Source organism: Spermophilus citellus, assembly GCF_964194105.1.
Source record: "Spermophilus citellus genome assembly, chromosome: 6".
In the NCBI taxonomy this organism is placed as follows: Eukaryota; Metazoa; Chordata; class Mammalia; order Rodentia; family Sciuridae; genus Spermophilus; species Spermophilus citellus.
The window spans coordinates 101,633,957-101,656,128 of NC_138187.1; the positions used below are offsets into that span (position 1 = coordinate 101,633,957).

The window sequence follows — 22,172 nt, forward strand, 5'->3', positions numbered from 1 at the left end:
CGACTCAGGAGCATGTGGCCTAAAAATAATGCTGTCCCTCAAGATGGACCTCTCACTTCACAGGGAGGGGAGCCCAAGGAGGAGGAGGAAGTGTCCAAGGCAGCAGAGTCCACGGCTCCCCTCCTCCACCCAGGCCAGGGAATCTGGCGGCCCCAGGCCAGGTTTTGACCAAAGAGCTACACACAGCCCTATCTAGTGTAATTCTGGCCAAGAAGAGTAAGGATAACGAATCTGAAGCTTCTAGAATCAAGTCCTGCCAAGTCGCTACTGGAGAACTTACCATCTGGTATGAACACTCAGAACTAACTGGCGGTCGGGCTTCGACTAGAGCACTTGCACTCCTTCGAGAGTGTGCTCCTACACGTTGACTCTCTTGGCTGCTGAAACCGAAGCAGAACCAGCTGTGGCCTGGCAGAGGACAACCTGAAGACTCTGCAGCTGGGAGGGAGACAGGGCAGGTCCTACAGCGCTCCACCACGAGAGGGCACCCTCTTCTCCCAGAATGTAGAGGACAAGGTGCGAAGCTTTGTTTTAATGTTAAAATGTAAGGAAGAACAGTGCAAGACCCAAGCACTTGCTCTGGGCGAGGACCAAACACGACGCCATCCATGCACAAGACACAGAGCAGCTCAGCCTCAGGAGGAGGAGCACTCAGGCCCCTGCCATGCACGGATCCCGAGGACCGGCACCAGGGACCTGTGTGACTCCAGGTACACAAGCTGAGCACGACAGCAGAATAGAAGCCTCTGGGGCCACGGGGAGTCACTGTGGGAACAGCCAGCCTGGGGGAGGAGAGGGTTTTGGAGTAGGTAAACGGATGCTCTACAGACACACACTCAATGCTCAGACTGCACACTTAGGAACAGTTAAGAAGACAGATTCTATGTTCCCCATGTTGGGCCACAACTTGGGGATGTTTCTACAGCTAGCTCCCCTTCAGCTTCAGGGACCAAAATGAGTTAATACATACAAATGTATTTTACATAAAGGAGAATGAACATTTGTGAATGCCACCACATAACCAGATTGCACACAAAAGAACAGAGGGAAGCCACCAGTTGCTAATCTCAGGGCGGCAAGAGAAGTTCTCCTGTGCACAGTGCAGTGGCTCAATGGCTGGACCACAGCTATCCCTAGGGGTTGGCCCATGGCCTGCCCAGGCCCTCCAGGCCCTGGCCTGGAACTCTGCAAACAAGCTCCTTTCTCTCCCACCCACCTGCCTCCCCATGAGCTTAGAGACTGCTCACTCCAGGAGCCATTCCTGTGTGCTGGTGGGCTAGCTGGGCGGGTTAACCTCCCACAAATTAAGCCTAAAAAGAAAGTGTGACCCGCAGGTTGCAGGTCTCGGGTCCTCTGGTTGTATGAAAGTCAACCACATCAAACCACTGAACTTGTCCTGCCTTTGAAGAGAGATGGATGGAAAGACATCAAGGAGATCCAACGAGGACAGCAGTTCCCACCGGCATCCAGCTGCCAAGACTGGGGGGATGGGAAACCCGATGTGATCATAAACGAGGAACCAGCCGGACCAACCGAAAAGGAACCCCTCCAGGAAGACAGAGCCCTAGAGGTGCTGGCAGGGGTGCTGCGGACACACCAGCCACAGGCAGAGGTAGCCTCTGCTGCTTCCCTCAGGACCCATGCACATCCAGGTCACCCAGGCGAGGGACAGACACACACCTGGGCCTCCAGCTCAGTGCTAGAGTCTTCTTAGAAGGGAAAAGTTCCTCTCAGGGCTCAACCAATCTGGCAGGTACTAGAAAGACAGCCCTGGGTTTCAGCCTTCTTAGAACCAAAAGCCCCAGGCAAGGCTGGCTGGCCAGTTGGGGGGGGGGAGGGACTTGTGGCCCATTCCTGCAGACAGGTGGCCAGGCAAGCTGCTCGCCTTATAGTCTGGCCCACAGCACTGGCCACGCAACCATGAGTCTCAAGTCTTAAGCTCTCTCCACTCGGGACCCTCAAGGCCACACCAAGGAGAACACAAGTGTCTGGCCCTGAGGCCCTGGTCTTCTGCATGTGGCCTCTCCCTCCTCCATGCTGCCTCCAGGGACCTTCACAGGGCTTCCTTCTCCAGAACAGCCTAGACACCCCACAGCAGAGCAGCTGGGCTCCAGGAGGAAGCAGGGATGCCAGGCTGGAGGCCCCCAGGCCACATCTACATCAGCTGTTTAGCCCAGACTCACAGGTGGGGACAGCAAGGAGAAATTCAGGACACTGGGGTCACCACCCTCCAGGTCCCTCGACCTCATGCAAGGCGCTGACTCCAAGGTGGTGTGCAGAGAAAGCAGCAGCGGTGGGTCTGGCCCCACTCACCACTCTGCTGTGGCCTGAGGCAGTTTCTTCAGCTGTAAATGGGGTTACTAAGCATGCCTCCTAGGGGCTTTAATAGGGTTCACACATTCAAAGGGCCACAGGAAGTCCCCCTAAGCCCAGAAAGGACAGAGGCACAGACCCATGGTGGCGACCACTGCCCAATTCCGTGCCAGTTCTCACTCACCTAGTGTGTGAAGGATACTAGTCTCTGGGCTCCCTGACCCCTGATGGCAGTCAGTCCAGCTCAGCCGACATGGTAAGGGATGGGTAGCAACAGTGTGAGGCTGTGTTCTCCGCCGGGCAGAAGGGCCAGCCTGCACTGCCAGGGGCAGCCAAGGCCATGAGCTCCCTGTACCATAGCCCCCCAGCTCTACTGCAGCAGCCCTCCTGATCCCGCTATCCACAAGGAGTCGCCAGCACTCCCGACATGGCAGGTGCAGACCAGAAAGTGCGTCCCATCTGTGGAGGGGGTGGCACTGGCCCAGCAGACCTGCCACGAGGTCAGAGCTCACCCCCACCACCCCCACCCGCAGTGCCTGCCTCCCAGGGCTGACCAGCCCACTGTTCTTCCTTAATCCTCTGCTGCAATAGGCCTTCCAACGCCAGCTACCCAGGTTTGTCAGGCAAGCACACACATCCAAGTGCAGAGTCACCAAACGTCATTGCCCTTACCTTATAACCCCCAACCTTGAGACTGAGACACAGGCGGCAGCTTTCCCGAGTTCGCAGGCTGGCAGAGTCCAGGGCAGATTCACACCCCTCGCCAAGTCCTGCCATCCAGCCCTGCTCTGCAGCACAAGGAGTGCTAGCCCAGAGCCCCTGTGCCCCACCCCATGCAGGGTACGCACTGCATAAGTTCCAGGCAGAGGTTCGAACAGATGCCCTGTGCTGCCCACTCAGCTGAGGTCATCCACCATGTAGCCACCACTGTGTTCCGTGACCTCTGAGTTGGCACCAACAGCCTCTAATCATCTTGGAGGCTGACAATCTCTTCTCAGAAAATGAGAACCGTGGTGACCAACATGCCCCTTCCTGCTGGTACTCCCAGGGCCCCACTGTGCTCTCCAGAGGAGCCACCTCAGCCAGCGTCAGCTGACATGTGGAAGCAAGTGGGCCTGGACCCCATGGGTTCCTGAGACATGTGGGTGGGTCTCGCACAGGGCAAAGCCCTGAGCAGGGTCAGCCGGGAGATGCTGACCTCCTCCACTCTGCTTCCCCATCCTGTCCTCTGCCTAACCCCACTGATGTGGCCCCACACTGCCAAGCTTTCATCCGTGGAACTTGGTTCACACTAGGCTGCTTTTTCTAGTGAGCTGTGAGCAGCCTCTGAGAAATGCAGCTCAAACACAACACCATCCACAGAGGCGTCCCAGAGTCTCCCCAGGCAGGGACAGGAGAGGCCAGAAACCTTACCCTCTAAAAACAGCCAAAGAATCAACAGAACCAACAGCAGTAGCCATGTGCAGGGCCTCCCGAGGAAGGACTCAACCTTGCTGACACCTTAGGGACGGAGCTGATGAGATCATCCCAGAGGGAAACCAGCTGGCCCTGGCAGGCGCCTGAGCACACCCCACAGGCACCAGGGAACAAGAGCCAATTAACCATAAGGCTGTTTTTGCTAACTGCGGACTGAGGGCTCCAGCGAGACCCCTGGGACCACAAAGCTCCCACGCTTTCCAAGGAGGGGCTATGACGTGCGTGGTTACCTAGTAGCCTCAGTAGCTGGGTAAGACTTTGGGGAGCAGCAGCTGCAGCAGGCGACTCCCTGTATAACTGGGGAACAAAAGGAGGAGGCTGGACTTACAGTGCCTCTGTAGTCCAGGGCGTGCCCCGAGGTGGGCACTGCTGGGCTGGTGCTGGCACCTCCAAGGCCATAGGAAGCCAATAGAGGACCAACCCTTCATCCAGAGAGGAGGTGCTGCTTCTACACGCACAAACTCCCCAGGCTACAGAACTGCCATAGAGCCTCCAGACAGACAGAAGGATATAGCCTACAGAAAAGTCAGCTGAGGACATACACCAGCAGACAGCCCCTTGGGCACGTTCTCACCCCATCAGACTTCCAGTCTCAGACACCAACATGCAAACCCCAGTCCTGGCTGACAACCCAAGGAGAAGTGATAGCTGAGTTTCCAAGCCTATGCAACTGAGACCCCAAACATGGGGCTATGTCTCAAGGCTCAGCCTGAGGCAGTGAGATGTCACCTGGCTTGACTGCACATCTGGTCACACGTGGCAGACACACTGGAGAGAGAGCAGGTCTTCTGAGCCCCCACTAATTCTGCCAGCATGCCACTCATAGCAGGGAAGAGGGACAGGGACACAGAATTTCAGCTCCTACCTCCTAAGTTCTGGCCTGTTCCCAGCCAAGGGGCATCCTGGGCCAGGAACCTCAGGGCCCTCAGAAGCTCCACATGTACATCCCTGCTCTTCCCACCACCAAGGGTGGCAGGGGCGCAAATGCCAGCTTTGCCACAGCCTCCCTGCAGGCCCACGCTCTGCACATGGCACGGAAGGGAGGCCACTCAGCATGGGGACCCCGATGTCAGTGTCCTGGATCACAAGGCGGCTCCCGTTCCTCCACTCAGCGGGCAGGTACCCCCGAGGAGGACCTGGGAGGTACTCAAACCCACACATCTTGACAACAGACCCCCAGCATGTGGGACCAAACCCTCCCAGGAAAATCCAGAGAAAAGCTGGGAAACCATGATGAGCCGTGGCTTCGCACTCACAGGGATGGCTGCCGAGAAACTCAGGCAGCACGAGAGCTGGCAGAAACGGGCACCAGGGTCAGCAGCCACTGGCCACAGACCTGAGAATGAAGCGCAGCATCCTGATAGGCTCCACCCATGTTCAATATGCTGCTCCCGCCACGCCAGGACGCCCATCAGGTGCATTCAGCCTGCAGCAGAGTCCCATCACAACACGTCCGCAAGCCACGCAGACACTGTGCTGGGAGACACAAAAGTCAGGGATGCTTCGAGCTCATGTCCCCAAGGGACCCACATGGTGAGTTCAGAAAGATATAAGCCTACAGAAAAGTCAGCTGGAGCCAGACAGCTCTAAGCTGCCCACCTACCTCCCCAGGATGCTCCCAAAGGCATGGGAGCACAAGCACAGTAGGGAGGGAGGGGCACCACTGCTTAATGGCTGCAGATCTGCTAGATAGACCAGTTCACCAAACTCACGGGACGCTAGAACCTCACACCTACAACAGCAAGCCACAAACTGCTGTTTTTCTCCCACAAAAACTTGTTCAACACAGTTAAAGCACCTCTGGCAAAACCACAGGGAGCAGTGATATGGAACCACAGCCGACGGCTGAGAGACCCCACCCTGTCCTGCTCCCATGTGGCAGACAGCATGGCCTTCCTCCACATGGCCTCCGTGTGGCCTCCACATGGCCTCTGCATGGCCTTCGCACGGCTTCCACAGGGCTTCCGCATGGCCTCCGCACGGCCTTCATGGCAAACAACAGGCCTGGGCCTTCCTCATCAGCCAAGTCGTCAGCAGCAAGCCAGCAGAACCTTGCCAAAGACCCGTCCACGTTTCCCTGAGTGTAAATGCCAACACTGAGTCTCCCAAAATAGAGATGACCCAAGCTAGAGGTCAAGGAGATGGCCCCACAATCCTGAGCGCTGCCACCCAAAGGTGGAACCTCGACAGTGTCTCCCACCAGCCAGCCCCTGCCCGGGTGGTGAGAAGCCCACATGTGGGCCCTGCAGCCTGCCCTGAACTGGGTGGGGTGGGTCCTGGCTTCTGTATCTGCCCAGCGTCCCTAAAGTGGAACCACAGGAGGCTGCAGCAGAAGGCAAAGGGCAGAGACGTGGAGGCAAGGAAACCAACTCAAGAGGAGAGGCAGGCTAGAGGCAGCAGGAAGGGGCCGCAGGCTCCCCAGGCCTGAGGGTTAGTTCTAATGCAGCAGCTTCACCCTGAACGTATTTCATTTGTGGAACTTGATAATTAGTACTGGGCACTGGGTGAGGCAGCTCCTAAAACATGCACACCTGGCATGCCCCAGCAGGCTGCCTGTTCCCTCTGAGGAGTGCACTGGTCTGGGCAAGCCGGGCGGACACTGGGCTAGTGCCTGCTGCATGGAGAAGGGTCAGGAGTCAGCTCTGGCCGGGACCTCCGTCTCCCCTGCAGGCAACTTCCAGGTGAAAGACATCACCCCGGAAGAGAGACTTCACACGCTTACTGGGCACTCTCCCCCTAGGAGTCTGGGCTCAGGGCAGGTGCTCACCTGATCCCATGAATCCTCCCAGCAGCTCCACACAGTAACCCCAGATGACCCACATTTTACCAAGGGCACAGCTGAGACCTAGAAGGGTACCTGTCTGGGACACACAGTGAGTGGCAGGGCTGACACCTGAGCCAGGCAGCTCCGGGCTGCCCACCTACCTCCCCAGGGCGCTCCCAAAGGCACAGAAGGCAGTCACACTGCTGAGCAGGAGTGCAGGGGTCTGATGCTTTTCACGAGCCATCAACTGCTCCAAGAGACCCCGCCCTGGGGTCAATCTGTACCGACTCTCCACTTTTGCAAAAGGTATGTCCTAAAGGGATGTACCCAAGAAGTGACGAAGAGCAAGAAGGAAAGTGCTCCTTTCACAGCCGGGCCCACAAGAACCCCAGTAACGGGAAGTCCTAGTCTCCGACACTGGGTTGGACCTGCTGCAGCAAATCCTCCCCATGGGGCCTGCCTCTGCCCAGACTCCAGCATCTCCACCGCACACCTCCCTGCCCTGCCAGCTGGCCACAGCATGAACACTGAGCCAGCCCCAAAATCGAGTGTGCCGCCCACCCTCCCCATACGCCCTCTCCCCAGGGCTCTCCCACAAATTCCCTGGGCCACTGAAGATAAGACTGTATTGGTTCCTCCTCCAGAGTCCTAAGACCATCAAAGCCCAATTCAAGTCCCACTCAGAAGCTTCAGCACATCCCTGCACCTCAACATGTGGGCCAGCTGCAACACCTCTGCAGACTGCTGACACTACACTGCTCCCTCTGCAAGCAGGGTCCAGTTCCCTCCAGGCAATAATGCAGGGTGACCCCAGTGGACTCCAAGTATGCCTCAAACTTGGAGGCATTCCACAAATATAGCCCACCTCTGCCCTGTAGGTCTAAGCCAGAAGTCAACAATGTTTCAATAGAGCTCTCTAAACAATGAGCTGAGACTGCAGCACTGAAATAACCAGAGAGAACTCCAACAGTCCCCTGGAGCAACAAAGGAATGACCCTCAGGCCCAACCCTGTACCCAGTGCACCCCTTGAAGGCAGCCCGACAGGTGTGCATCCAGACTTCGGTTCAGTGGAGAGAATTGGCCAGAGAAGGCTCTATGGAACACTCAGAAGACGGCTGCCGGGAGGGGACCACCTGAACAGCCTGGAGCCTGGGCCTGGCCCCACCCAGCCCAGCAGCCCTGGGCAATCCCTGCTGCTTAGGGGAAGAGGAGCTTCAGAGACTCAGCATATAGAAGCCAAGGTCAAGGACAGAGTCACCAGCACCCCACAGGGAGGTCCTGGGCAGGCCCCACTGTGCGGAACCCAATGGCAAGGTGGGCACCCCGCAGCACCCATTCCCAGTTCACTCCAGCCAAGCCACAGTTAATCCACAGGCCCACTCTGCCCTGCAGTGCCCAGGAATGTCCACTGGGCTCTGACCCATTAGAGGACCTTAGAAGGAAACCACATGGCCCTCCAGACATACACCTCTAAACTTCTGCTCCAACAAGGAGGGGGCCTTCCCAGGTCCAGGGTGATTCTAGGCAGGTGGCGGGCAGGCAGGGGACAGGGAAGAGGTGGCCCTCCTGGGGCCTCTGCACCTGACTTACATCCTCAGCCCAGAAACTCACACCTGCCCTGTGCGCCTCCCCCAGGCCAGGGGAGCCTGGCTAAGCTGGCCCAAGGCTTCCAGGAAGGGAACCTGAGCACGTGAGCACACAAGTAAAAGGGGCCCTCAACTCCACTCACTGCCTCACACAGGCCCTCCTCAAGCAGGTCCTGGAGCTGCCAAAATGACAGGGCCTAGGAACGGCCAGGCCCTGCCTGGAAGCAACACGCTTCCTCAGAACATTTGCCATCACAGGCCGGGTGGCGAATCTGTGAGTCTGCAGCAGTTGTAAGCTATCTTAATTGGCGGTATCAGAAACCACTCCAACACCTGGCTGGCCCACAGACCTTGTCCTCGGCCCACGCAGGGGGGTCTGTGCACATGTTACCACTGACCTGTTTTCAACTTCTCACCAACAGTTTCAAAAGCAAGCCAGAAACTGAACAATTGAAACTAAAAGAACATTTACCAATAAAAACCTGGGGGAGAGTTTCAAATAACACACCATGTTCAGATAACAGCTCAAGAGGATGAAAAAAAACAATTACCAATCAGTTTAAAAATCAATTACAGCCAGGTGTGGTGGCCACACCTGCAATCCCCACAGATTCAGGGGGCTAAGGCAGGAGGATCTCAAGTTCAAAGCCAGCGTCTGTAATGGTGAGGTGCTAGCAGCTAAATGAGACCTTGTCTCTAATAAAATACAAAATAGGGCTGGGGATGTGGCTCAGTGGTCAAGTGCCTTCAATTTCAATCCCCAGTGCCAAAATATAAATATAAATATATATATTAATTTATATATACAAATTACGTAGCCACATATCTAAAAAACTACATCCTGGTATAATTTTCCAAGAAAGCTACAAGCAATGAAGGGGTGCAACTGGGAAATGATTTGTAACCCAGCATAGAGTGGGAAGCGGCTCCAGATAGGGTCTTCTGGGCCACATAGCTGCCCAGGACCCTGACCAGTCTCCCAACTCTGGGCTGTTTCCTCACCTGCAGGAGGAGTGAGGGCTTCAAGAGTCCCTTCCCCAGCTCCTTCCCAAACAACCCCCTTGCATGGGACGGGAGAGGACGAAAGGGGACTGGCAGCTGCTCCACAGGGCTTGAGGCCTGCAGGGTGCATCAGCCCCCGTCACACAACTGTCAACACCAAGCACCTAGAGTGCATGCAGGGCCTCCCTGAGCCTCTATGGAGGCAGAAAGGTGAAGCACAGCATGAGAGCTTAGCACTGCCTGAGGCCAAGGGCTCCAGAGAGCCAGAACTCAGCCCGACACCTGGCTCCAGGCCCGGGCTGAGGCCCCTGTACTCCGACTTCTCTGCCAGCTCCAGGCCAGAGACACCCAGGCCAGCAGATTACTAGGGGCTCCATACCTGTTTGCTCTGGGCGCCTGCTATTGGAAACAGGCACAACTGGTTCCAAATCCCTGTGGTGGCCTCAGGGAGCGACCTGACCTCGGACACTAGGCCTTCAACCAAGGCACCAGGACTTGGCATCCAAGTGGGCATAGTGACGCTATTAAAGAGCTGCATCTATGGATCTCAGGACCTGACCGTTCAGTCTCTGCCCAAAAAGCAGCCCCAGGCCACCTACCTTCAGGGACCAGGCTTTGCTTCCAACAGCTATGGCGCACCTGGCAGCAATTCGGGTGTTTTCCAATACTGAACAGAAAAACAAGATAACTAGAGACACTGCTTCAGGGCCAGCTGGGCACACATGCCACGAGCTCTCCATCACCAGTTAGGGAAGAAAATCCTTTAAAGTAGAACTCAGCAACATCAGGTGAGTCATGCAAGGCACATGGGCCAAGCCTATAACCTAACAACTGGGGAGACTGGGGCAGGAGGACCACAAGTTCAAGGTCAGCCTAGGCAACTTAGCAAGGTCCTAAGCAACTTAATGAGGCTCTGTCTCTAAATTAACAAACAAACAACAAAAGGCTGGAAATGCAGCAGCTCAGTGGTAAAATGCCCCTGGGTTCCATCCCCAGTGCCAAAAAAGAAAAAAAAAAAAACAAAAAAAAACTAAGATTCAACTCAAGTACAGCACACCTAATTCATGTTTCTCCTGGCAAATGCCTGGTGGCCTGAATTTCTCTTTGATGCAGGCTGACATGTAAACTCCTAAGCCACCAAGCACGAATGAACGCATGTCCCCTCTGCACAGGGACACTCCCCCAGAGCCCCACCTGCCCATAAGCCTGTCAGTGAGGCTTGGGTGGCCACAGTGACACTCAGGCCTGGAGCTCAGACCACCCACAGACCAGACTACCCCTCCTGGCTCCAGGCTTCTGGCTTCTCCACATCAGCGATTTCTAGAAGGTTGGGCAGGTGATCACCGGCCTCTAATCAGCACCTTCCAGCCTGGAGCTGCACTCTGCACCACAGGAGGGGAACCTGCGCTCTGCACCTAGATGGTTCAGGGACACGGCCCCAAGACCAGGACAGCCAGCACTGGTGCTGGCCAAAGCCACTGCCAGGCAGCCTGGACAAACAAACTCTACCCAGCTTTGCTACTGCATCACCTGGGGGGCCTGGCAAGGGAGGTGGGTTGTCTGCCAGAAACTGCACTGTGAAGACAGACTACCCTCTGGGCTCCCTCCCAGGCTTGCAGAGGGGCCTGACAACCATAGCCTCCAGGCGTTGCAGGGACAAGGCTCAGGAGCTTCCCTTACAGAAAACACACACCACCAGGTACTACCAAAGCCTCTCATTGACAATGCAGCGTGGAGCAAGGGCTCCCAGGTTATCCTGCACGTCTGGCTGGGGAACAAAAAGAGAACAGCACGTACTTACTAAACTCGTTCCACCTGCGCTTCCCAAGGGGCAGTCGGAACAGCAAGCAAAGCCACCTAGGACACAGGAAACCTGGGGTGCTGAAGGACAAGCACCTGACCATCGAGAAAGTATCTATCGTCAGGGTGCCGGGCAGCCACCAGCCCAGGAGAGCAAGCGTTTCTGGGTGGCAAGCAGTCCCTGAGGTGTCAGGGACCACAGGGCCACCTCACCTCCCCATAGCCTCTAGGCCCTCACCAGGGGGGTGATTTACAAAGCAGAGAGTCCTCCCCACAGGAACAATGGAAACCACAAGAAAGGTTTCCCTATAGGGTCCTGCATGTCCTCCAGGTTCCCTGAAGAAAACTCGCCAGAGCTCCAGGAGGTCGAGCAACAGACCTGACACCAGCCCAGCAGCCACGCCTGATGCCCTTGCCAACTGAGGCTGCACGCTACCAGGAACATCACCTCTAATATTTTGAGTGAAATTTTCAAAAATACACAAAAAATGAAATAATACAATGAACACCATACCCAGCGGTCGACATCCACAACACATCTGGCTAATCTAATTGTCCCAAAATTTCCCCCAGGTATGCTACCACTGTGTCCACAAACTGGATTTTACTCTCCAAAAGATACGGATGTATAAAAACTCTAATTCCAAAGCCGCTGCCCCTGGACACACGCAGCCAGGCCTGGACTCCAGTGCTGCTGCCCCTGGACACTCCACAGCCAGGCAGCAGCTCGACCCCAGAGCTGCTGCCACTGGATGCACTGCAGCCAGGCTGGACTTTATCTGCTCCCCGGTCATTACCCAACCCACCCTCTGTTTCTCACACAGTGGGTTCATCTTAATGACTGTGACCCTCTGAAAGAAGGGAGGACTCTGCTAGTCCACAACACCTGTGGGTACTGGGCTGTGCCCACACGGTTTCTCAGTGGGCAGGTGCTCGCCAGCTGCTCTCAGAAATGAAAAGCAGAAGTGTTTCTGTCTGTGTGCTGGGAGCAGGAGTGGACGGAGGCAGAGGTGCAGTCAGACAGGGCCCAGCTTCCTCCATCAGAACACACAGCAGCCAAGTTCTCCTGAGGGCAAGCAAAAGAAAGGCCATACCTGGGCCATGCCAGATGCCCTCCCCAGCTCAGCACCTGAAGCCAGGACTCCTGTCCCCATGGTGACATCTGGAGATACCGTGGACCAACAAGGGGTCAAGTCACATCATCACCAGCTCAAACCTCAAAACTAGTGAAGAACATGTTGACATCTTAGAAGAAAACCCAGGACCAGTGTTCCTAGGAGCCACATCAGGGTGGGGCAGAGATGGACAGGAGGCTGGAGTCCAGCAAAGTTCCCCGAAGAGCGAAGGCTGGCCAGCCCTGCACGACTGCCATAAGAGCCTCAGGCCCAGAGTGGGGGCACTCAGTGCTTCAGGGGGCTCTCTGGGAAAAGGCCCACATTCTTGGTGGCACAGCAAGGTGACCAACAGAGGTGGCTGGATCCAAGTTTGGGAACACCATTCCCATCCCCTCCCACTCACATTTCTGTGTCCAGATGCATCAGCCATACCTGGGAGAGTGGTTTCTAATGAAGTCAGACAGGCTTTTTCAATAAGTGGGAAATAAAAATCTTGGCTGACAGGAAGCTCTGAGACCCCACTCAGTGGGCAGTTTTTCTCTCCCAGGGCTACATAAGGTAACAGAGTATTTTACAAATAACAGCATCTCAGAGGTGGCGAAAAGGGAACATTCTAGACCAGAGAAACCAGTGGTGACCAAAAAAGGACCAGGGGACGAGCACTGGCACAGGGGACAGACCAAGCGAGAGCGGGGTGAGGCTACCCTGGGAGGTCCCAGAACGACGGGAAGCACGAAGCAGGAGGCATCCAAGACGGCCACACTGTGCCCTGACACTCACCTGCACTTACTGATAACAGTGCATTTCTGGGCAGCTCCAAAATCAGGCCTTCAATCTGCATCAGCTTCTCAGGCTGCCATAGGGTCGTTTAACTGAGAAAGAGGCCCTTCAAACCAAAGCTGTCCATTTTACAGAGCAGCACCTTGAAGGAGCTGGTCTTGGAGGCAGAGGCAGGGACCCTCCCAGCGCTCCCAGACACCTCCTCCAGAAGCACACTGCCCCACAAAGCCCATGATGACTCCTGGAACAAGCAGACAGCCTCTGGGAACAGCAGCTGGATAAGCCACCGGAGGCCCACTCCATAAGTAGCCATAGGCAATGAAGTCACATTTCCACTTTATTCTCCACAATACTATAGATCACAGGACCTTGATGTCATAAATACTGCAAAAGCCTCCCCAAAGCTGGAGACACTGGGCAGGGCTGCCTCTGGCTTCCTGACAACATGCATGGGTGACCCCACCTACACCACTCTGGCAACTACGTGGCAGAGGAGAATCTGGGCTGCAGCTCATGAGGCTGATGTGTGGAGTCTGCATATGTGCCCTGTCCTTGCACCCTGAGTCACAACCCAGCTCACCTGGCCCTGTGCAGAGGTCAGCTTAGAACTCAAGAAGCTCAAAATACAGGCCACAAAGGCCTGCACAGGTCCAGCAGGGCCATGGCGGGCAGTGAGCAGCCACGTGTGCCAAGAGCCAGCGGAACAAAAGCAGAAATCCCCACACCATACGGTGGAGGAGACACAACCCTTGGGAACTGGCTCTTTTAGTGAGCACAAGAAGCCAAGGAGGGGCTGGGGTTGTAGCTCAGTGATGGAGCGCTCCCCTCACATACGTGGGGCACTGACTTCACTCCTCATCACCACATGAAGCAAAGTAAAGATATTGTGTCCACTTATAACTGAAGAATAAATATTAAAAAAAAGAAGCCAAGGAGCAGAGACCCCAGAAAGAGGCTGGGCACAGCTGAGACCAGGACCACCTGTCCATGAACCCACACATGCAGGAACCGGCCCCACTGACACCCAAGCCTCTCGTACTACTCTGTGCCCACTGCACCTAGTGTGTCCACAGGGAAGGTGACCTGGTTGCACTGTTCCCCAACACTCCAAGCACAGGAACCCTGCACCCACTATGCTCCTCGCAGATCCTCAGCACCAAGCCATGCCTGCACACAATAGGTCTCCAAAGATTCTCAGTAAGAGAGTGAAAGGGATGGAGCCTGTGGTCACCCCAGGCCCTGCCCAGGCACTGGGGCACGCAGATTTGCTGGAGCAAAAGACTAATGAAGGAATTGACACTGCCTTCTGAGCACTGTGGGGGGCTTGGCCCAGGAGGCCCTCAGCAGGCACAGATGCACAGGTGCACCAGGACAGGCACTGCCAAAGCTAGGAAGGGGAAGGGAGGAAGGGCCTGGGAGCCCAGGAGCCCCACCAGCCCTGAGATTGTGGGAAAGTCTCTGCCCTCTCCCCACTCCAGGTTTTCATCAGCATGAAGGGAGATGCCCGACAGCTGTTCTGAGAAGAGCTCAATGTGTGAAACCCCTAGAATGCACTGCACACAGGAGTGCCGACCAAGTGTGTCTACGTATCCTCCTGGCAGGAGTACAGCCCAGACCCCCAGCAAACTCCCTGGAAGGCCCAAGCACAAGGCACAGGGAGAAAGGCCACCAACATCCACAACTATAGCCACCTCCGCCTCTGGACACGTGTACACCTGGAACCGGCAATCATTTCTGCCCCTGGACACATGCACGCCTGGCACCTGTGGCCACTTCGGCCCCTGGACACATGCATGCCTGGTACCGACAGCCACTCTGCCTCTGGACACTGTATGCCTGGCACCGACGGCCACTTCCGCCCCTGGACACATACACACCTGGCACCAGCGGCCACAGCCAGTAGGGAGGGGGCTCTGGCACAATGTGGGCAGAGGCTGGGATGCTGCCCATGTCCTACAACAGAGGGCATCCCCCTCTCAAAGCACCCTCCAGCCCAACACCAACCATACCACGGTGAGAACCCTGAACCAGGGCGGTCACTGTCCCCTGGTCCCAACCAAAAGGTGCATCCCAGTTTGGACTCTAGAAGCCCAAGGACTCTATCCCATCCTTCTTGACCATTCTGCCTCCCTGAGAATTAGGGACAGGAAACTGTTGCCTTGGATAGGGCCAGGTCACCAACAGGAGGGCCTGCTCTGCAGAGCACTCCTGGGAGCAGAAGAGGAAGGGGCAGTTCACAAGGGCAGGCAGCCTGCAGGGCCAGGAGTGATCGACCACTGCCCAGCCCCAGGCAGGGCCAGCCTGCATGCACAGGGGCTCCCAGGGCTACCAGCTGGGCACTCTTCCATTGCATGCCCAGGATCAAGGCCCCTGCAGCAGGGTTGGTTTTTCAGATCCGGCCCTGATGAATCACTGCTTGCTGTCTTCGCTTTGGCATGTTAAGAAACCCATCTGTACAAATGACACATGCTTCCCAGGCCCACTGTGGAAGTGGGAAAGTGCAAAGCCAGTGTCTCAGTCACCCTGAGCCACAGGTGGAGGGAGCCAGATAGGCGCAGTGGCTGAGGGGTGGGCCCACAGGAAGGACTGCTCAGCGTCAAGGCCTGGTCTGTATCCTTGGAAGTGGCACATGGTCTACAGAGAGAAAGCGGAAGAGGCTTTCTTTACCGAGTTACACATGGCTGGAACCTGCACACTAAGTTAAACCTGAAGCCACCTGCAAGGCCAGAGGTCAAGAAGTCTTGGCACCGTAGAGAAGAAGAAAGATTGTCCTGGTGAGCCACACCCACATGTGCTGAGGAAATGCCCAGGCCCAGCCCATCCCAGAACCACTCAGGAGCCCAAGACCACCAGCCGCAATGTAGGAGGAAGGCAACCCTGAGGCCAAGAGCAGGCCTGTGTGGACAGGCCTCAGCCTGCCATCATCTCGGGCACCAGGGTGCGGCAGCCCTCCCTCATCATGGCAGAAGTCACTCAACTGCTGAAAAGGGAAGGCAGCTTGCTGGGTGGCACATTTACACCCCACAGAAGGACCTCGCGGTCACAGTCTGTGTGGCCTGACTGAACGGAGTTTCCACCTGACCTGCGATTCTCAGATCACCTTGCACACACAGCTCCCCAAACAGGTTTCACCAGGAAGGACCAGAGCCACAGGGGAGTGGGTCTGGCCAAATCCACGTGTTCTACATGCAGGCTGCTGGTCCATCAGGAGCCTCCGGGGCCTTTCTCAGAACATCCTGCCACTGCCCACACCTCAGCCAGCAGCTCCCAGTGTTACCCAGGCAGCCTCAGTACCTACCACCTTGCTTCTGGGCAAGCAGAGCAGCAGACTCACCACTTGATCCCAGAATTGGCACCTTCCCCAAGTGACTCCTGTGCCAGAAGGCCTGAGACCGGCAGCAATGAGGAAGGCACATACTGCCCACTGTTCTGAACACTTCCCGGTCACCTATTCCTATTGCAGAGTGCAGAGGAGCCCACCTAGCAGGAGCGGGCTGCAGAGCCTAACAGCAACCCGAAGTCTGAGCAAGCTGACCTCTCTGAGCACCCCCCTTGCTGGAGGGCCCAGAGCAGGGCTCAGCATCTCCACAGTCTTTATCAGTCGCGATCTGTTTCCACTGAGCTTGAATGCAGCTCCGAGGGAGCCACAACTCCTCACCTAGGAGCCTTACTCTCCTTAGGAAGTTCATCTTACAGTGCCCTCTGCGGACTGCCCCACAGAGCTTTCCCTGCCATCCTCCCAACTGCAACTCTGTGGAATGGCCTCTGAACTGCAAACTGAGGGGAGGCAGCAGGGAGTGCGTGTCCCCAACATCTACCCACAGGCTCACCAGGGACCTGTAAACACCTGCGAAACTGCGGGCCTCGTGTCGGTGCAAACCAAGCACACTTCTGTGCCCGCTGTCACTCCCAACAGGAGGGACAGGGCAGGAGCCTGGGAGAGCCTGGCCAGCCTCCTGCCCAGGACTCTCTACTCAGGGAACATCCACCAGTCTCCCACTACAGAAGCAAGCCCCAAGGCAAGCTGCACGTGGGCCCACGTTCTTGATGGCTGCCCACCAATGGGAACCCTCTGTGATACCACACTGAGTAGAGAGCTGGCCTGGGCTCCATACTGGGTGAGAGCTGGCATGGGCAGATGACTTCCCAAAGTCCATCATTAATGGTAGTCAAGGAACCAACCAGATTGGTTCCAGAGACACAGACAAGGGATAAAGAGACCCAGTTACACAGATGACTTAGGACCCTGGCTACACCATTTCCAGAGGTTTTGAAGGTTTCCTTTTTCTAGTCTCTTTTTTTAGATATCAGTCATTCAGCACTCACTATTTACCAGAAACCATGAATAGCATGCACTCCTCAAAAAAGGCCACAGGATATGAATGCAAAGTCGAGGAAACTGAGGGTCAGAGAGCTTCAGTAAATTAGTGAAGGACACTAAGTAGAAAGAGGAAGAAAGTAAGTCTCACTCAGTGCCAACAAGTGGGGACTGTGTCCTTTCCCTTCACATGGGTGTCTACTAGCCTCTCAAAAAAGTTGCTGGTTCCCTAAATCAGCCAAGTCAAGAACCAACAAGTCTGAAGCTCTCCACAACTTAGCCCTGAATTCCTTCCCCAATTGCACACCTAAAGTTCCTCTAATTAGTACCACACTCCAGTCCCTGGAGGTCCCTCCCCATGCCAGGACCCCCTCCCCCCAACAACACCTGCAAGAGGCTGCTCCAGTCCTCCACCCAGGGACCCCCAGAACAAAGGCTTAGCTCCCACACCAGCTCCCAGGAGGGGTGATTCTGCAGGCCCTGGGCCCCCCAAGGATGGGAGCAAGAGGCCAAGGCACATGCCCAGCCCTCTCCCAGCAGAGCACATGGTTCTCCCACTGGAAGCCCTGTCCTTTCCACCAAGGCAGCCACACTTCACCCAGAGGCCACTTCATTTAAACAGAAATGCCTTCCTCTCTTCTGCAGCTCTATCCACTGCCAAACAACCCAGGACCCTGGGGAGATTTAACATGATTAAAATGTTAAAGCATTTGAGATGCTCAAAGGAGTGGCCTCATGAGTGCAAATCATAAATGTAGGGGGAAGAGCAAAATATGGGGCAGGGAGGCCACCACAAACATGTGAAATGTTAAGTGAAACTGCACATAGATTGCTTTAACACACATTCTAAGCCTCAGCACAGAGTCCTGAGTTTCACAGCAAGTGCAAGGGGGTCGGTTCTCAGCTCTCACTCCTGCCTGGTTTGTTAAGTCTGCAATCCAAATGAGCTGACTTTCTGGGTTTTCGGAATGCAGAATAACAGTTCTGTGATGAGTTATTTAACAGGCAGGGTACGCAGTGAAGAGCCCAGGCCACGCTGCTGAAACAGCAGAAACCCTCATACATGTCCCTCAGACAAGCCCCGAGGTCTAATCCTGAAGCCCAGTGCCCCATGAAAAACCTCAGGATGTGGAGAAATTGGATGAATGTGGAATCAGATCCCAGACATGAACAGTAGAAAACAAAGAAAAAATATAAACCCAATTATCTCTTTAAAAAAAAAAAGTACAGTATTTAAATTCTGCTATTACATGCATACGCCACTGTCTTATTTACGTCCACAAGCTGAAAAAAACACTTATTTCCTTTCATCATGAAGAGACATCCATGTTTAAACCCAGGGAAACAATCCACAGAAGACAGTTCTCCTGTAGGTCAGGAATCCAAGACAGCAGGGTCCTGTCGGGCCTCCAGAAACCAGCTTTGGTCCTCCCTTCTTTATGTCAGGGTCCACCCAATTGGGCCAAAGAGTCTTCTGCAATTGCAAAAGCCCTGGCATTTATTTACTTCCTCCCCCCTCTGAGGGGTAGGATTTAATTTTCTGGTTGGTAGAACAGCATCCCAAAGCACCCCAATCCACATGTAAGTCACCTCCCTACTCTTCTCCCTGGTCTTCATCTGGCCATAAGGATTCCTTGGACTTTCCTCTAAGCTAAAAATCACAGGTGAAGGGTGTGAGGTGAGGGGTGTCTCAAGGCTTGGACAAGAAGGCCCTGCCCACCAGCTACAGCCCCTGGCTAAGGAAGCAGCCCTGGGAAGCTGCCCCCACAACCTGCCCTTCTAGTCCCCTGTATTATGGCAGTGGCAAGGCCAAGGGGTCTCACCAGCAGGCCAGGCTATATCACTGGCCAGAGCAGTACACTGGAAAGCCAAGCTTGTAAAAATCATTCCAGTTTAATACTCTATGGTTTTCAAAGGACCAAACTGCTTCCAAAGCCACCTGCTCTGGATTCAAGAATCAGCAGAGATTCAGCTTAAAGGCAGGGCTGAGAGCCCAGGTCAGCTCCTGAAAGCCTGACCATCCTTACATGGAGACATCCACCCCATACTGCCCCTATGAATAAAGCTACCCATGAGATTCACCAAGAGCTAAACCAGACACTCCACCTGCATCAGTCGAGAACTGCAGCTGGGAATGAATGAATGCAAGCTAAAAGGGATGGCTAGAGACCACCAAGTCCTGTGTGAACATGGTGGCTCAGACTTCCCCAGATGTCTGCTCAAGCCACATTAGTCCCCATGGAATGGCTACAAGTTCATTTCCTCACTCTTACCCAGAGGAGTTCCACCTCTATCTTGGGTTCCTGGTGTCACTAATGAGGTTTACAGGACTTTGGAAAAGATAAGATTGCTTTCAAAGCCGGTAGTAAAACTCCAAAAACCCCTCTGACAAGTAGGGCAGCTCAACAGCACAGAGGCTGGCCAGGTACAGGATGGCCTTATGGCTTCTGGCGCTTTGAGTCCTCGGATATCAAAATCCCACTGGCCGCACTGTGGCCCCCGTATTTCCCATAGCTTCATGGCTTGGCCCTTGGCGCTCACAGAAAACACCCATCCAGATGGACCGGGAGTGGGGCTGGGAAATACAAGTGCAGGAGACCCAATCGCCGCGGGAGGCCAAGGGCTACTCTGCCACGCTAGGCAGAGAGAACCAGGGCCCGCACAGCAGGGTTGTGGCGCCCGCGGAGGCCAGCCGGGGCGGGGCGGTTGCATGTGTGGCTCCGAGTATCTGTGCCCTGCGCGCCAAAGGGCAGATGGGGGCCAGACAAGCGACCACAGCCTGCAGGGTGGCCAGAGGCAGGCGCGAGGGTTTGCTGCCGCCTGTACCAAGGGGCCAAGAAGAAACTTGGACTCCTGACTCCTAGTGTCCACGCCGCGCAGGAAGGGCGGCCTCTCCTTCTGCTCGCTGCGCACCCCTTTGTGCTCCCAGCACCCTCCCCTACACTCCGCGCAGCGCAAGCTGCGCGGGGACAGGACTCCAGTCAGGTGGGCAGGGGTGCGGGGGTGGGGGGAAATCAGGTGAACAGGGGACTGTGGGGGAAACAAATGGGCAGAGGTCAGGGTGGTGCATAAGAACAGAGGCCCGGAGAGACCAGGTTAACAGGAGCCAGGTGGGGCACAAAGTGGGCGGGGGCCGGGGGGAGAGCCAGGTGGACAGAGGCGGGGAGGGGTGGAGACCAGTTGGACAGAGGCCGGGGAGGGGAACCAGGTGGACAGGGGCCGGGGAGGGGGACCAGGTGGACAGAGGGCAGGGGTGGGGACCAAGCGGACAGGGGCCGGGGGTGGGGACCAGATAGGCAGGGGCCAGGCATCCGCGGGCCTTCGGTGCCACTCACCTTCCTGCCCGCGCCGCCCGCGGCCAGCGCGGAGCCGCCCCCCGAGTACATGTAGTAGGCGATGCCCAGCACCCACAGCAGGGCGAAGCACAGCAGCATCCGCGAGCGCCGCCGCATCCTCCCACTCGGCGCGGCGCCGACTGCAGCCTGGCCGGCGGCGGCGGCGGAGGGCGCGGGCGGGCCGGGGCGGGACCGGGCGCGGGGCGGGACCCGGCGCGAGGGACGCGGGGACGCGGGGACGCGGGCGGGCGGCGCTCAGCGCCCGGCAGGAAGCGCGGCCCGGCGGCGAGGTCAGGGAGCAAAGGGCGACCAATCGGCGCGGGGAGGCGGAGCCGGGGCGGGGCCGTATCTCCGGGGCTGCGGCGCCCCGCCCCCGAGCGCCGCACGGCGTGAATGGCAGGTGGCTGCCGGCGGGGCGGAGCGCTAGGCCCGGCCCTGGGCCAGACCTAGCGGTTGGTTTGCTTCAGCTTCCGTTCTCAGCTAGCAGCAAAACGCCCCCATCCCCAGTGTCAGGTTCACTTTTTTGTTTAAGAAGAGGTGGGGCGTTAAGGCAGAGCCTGGGAAGGTGGTTTTCAAAGACGCCTTTCTGGGTGGAACTGTCTTAATAGCTAGGAGGTGGTCGTGTTAAGCAAACTTGAAATTGAGAGGAAAGACGGCAGAATTTCTTTTCTCTTTTCTTTTCCATGGGGTGTTTTCTTGAAAGAAGAGCGCAGTCTGCAGGAAGCATCTCCAGACGCGTAAGAAACAGCTCTGTCCTAACAACGTCACTGTAACCTTGGCATGCCCTCGTAGCGCCCACGTTGCCAGTGCTCCTGAGAAAGGAAGAAATGTTACCAGCACTTGACACATTACCAGTTTTTCAAGAGCATCAGAATCCCAGGATAATGGCAGCTGCTGATGGTATTTACCCACATCCTCCACAAAAGCAGGAAGATTCAGATTACGGAAGAAGGAAGAAAAGACAAATTCCAACAGAGCTCCTCCACTATAGCCAAAGACTTAGGGGAAACACTACAGGTCTATACTTTATTGATCAGGGGAAGAGAGTTTGCAGGAGGAAAAAAAAAAAAAGGAGAGGAGACAAGAAGTGGCAGCTGTGAGAAAACCTTGCTTCTTGCAAGAGTCATAGGAAAAGGAAAAGTCATAGGAAAAGTCATAGCTGAGGCCCTTTGGAGGCCTGGAGGTGAATGAGAAGAAGGAAGTGAGAAGACCCTGCAGAAATAAGGCAGCCTGCCCCTCCCCAGCTGCCAGCATCATGTGTGAAATCTGCACTTCTGTATGCAGGTGGGAGAGAACATTCCCCACCTGGGAACCCTGCCCCAAATGCCCAGGAACAGGAAAACTCAAGTCAAGGGCAAGAAGCTACTCAAGAAGAAAACAGAAAATTAATTCTGTTTCTAATGATGACAAAAGGAACCATGATGGTTGGCCTGATAAAAATCCCCCCACCACACACACAAGAATCATGAAGTGGAAGCAATGGTAGTGCCACCCACCAAACTGGTGGCTGTGTGCACACAGCTCGGAACAAGAGCTCCAAACCAGGGACAGACTGGACAAACACTAGGAAGAAATCATGAGAGTTGACCAAATTCAGAAAAGAAATTGGAAATAAAGACAAAATCTATCCCAGGAAGAAAGAATAACTACCAGCTACTTAAGGGAGAATATATTTCAATGAA

General features: G+C 55.7%; 1 protein-coding gene across 1 annotated transcript in view; it reads right to left on the bottom strand.

The window, feature by feature from the left end:
• Positions 1-20,751, bottom strand: part of GALNT2 (polypeptide N-acetylgalactosaminyltransferase 2) — an 89,810-nt gene extending 69,059 nt beyond the window's left edge. The window contains exon 1 of the mRNA XM_081298068.1: positions 20,491-20,751. Within this exon, the coding sequence (XP_081154194.1) occupies positions 20,491-20,607 (117 nt within the window). The 5' untranslated portion in view covers positions 20,608-20,751. The remainder of the gene's footprint in view (positions 1-20,490) is intronic.
• Between the last annotated feature and the right edge of the window lie 1,421 nt (positions 20,752-22,172).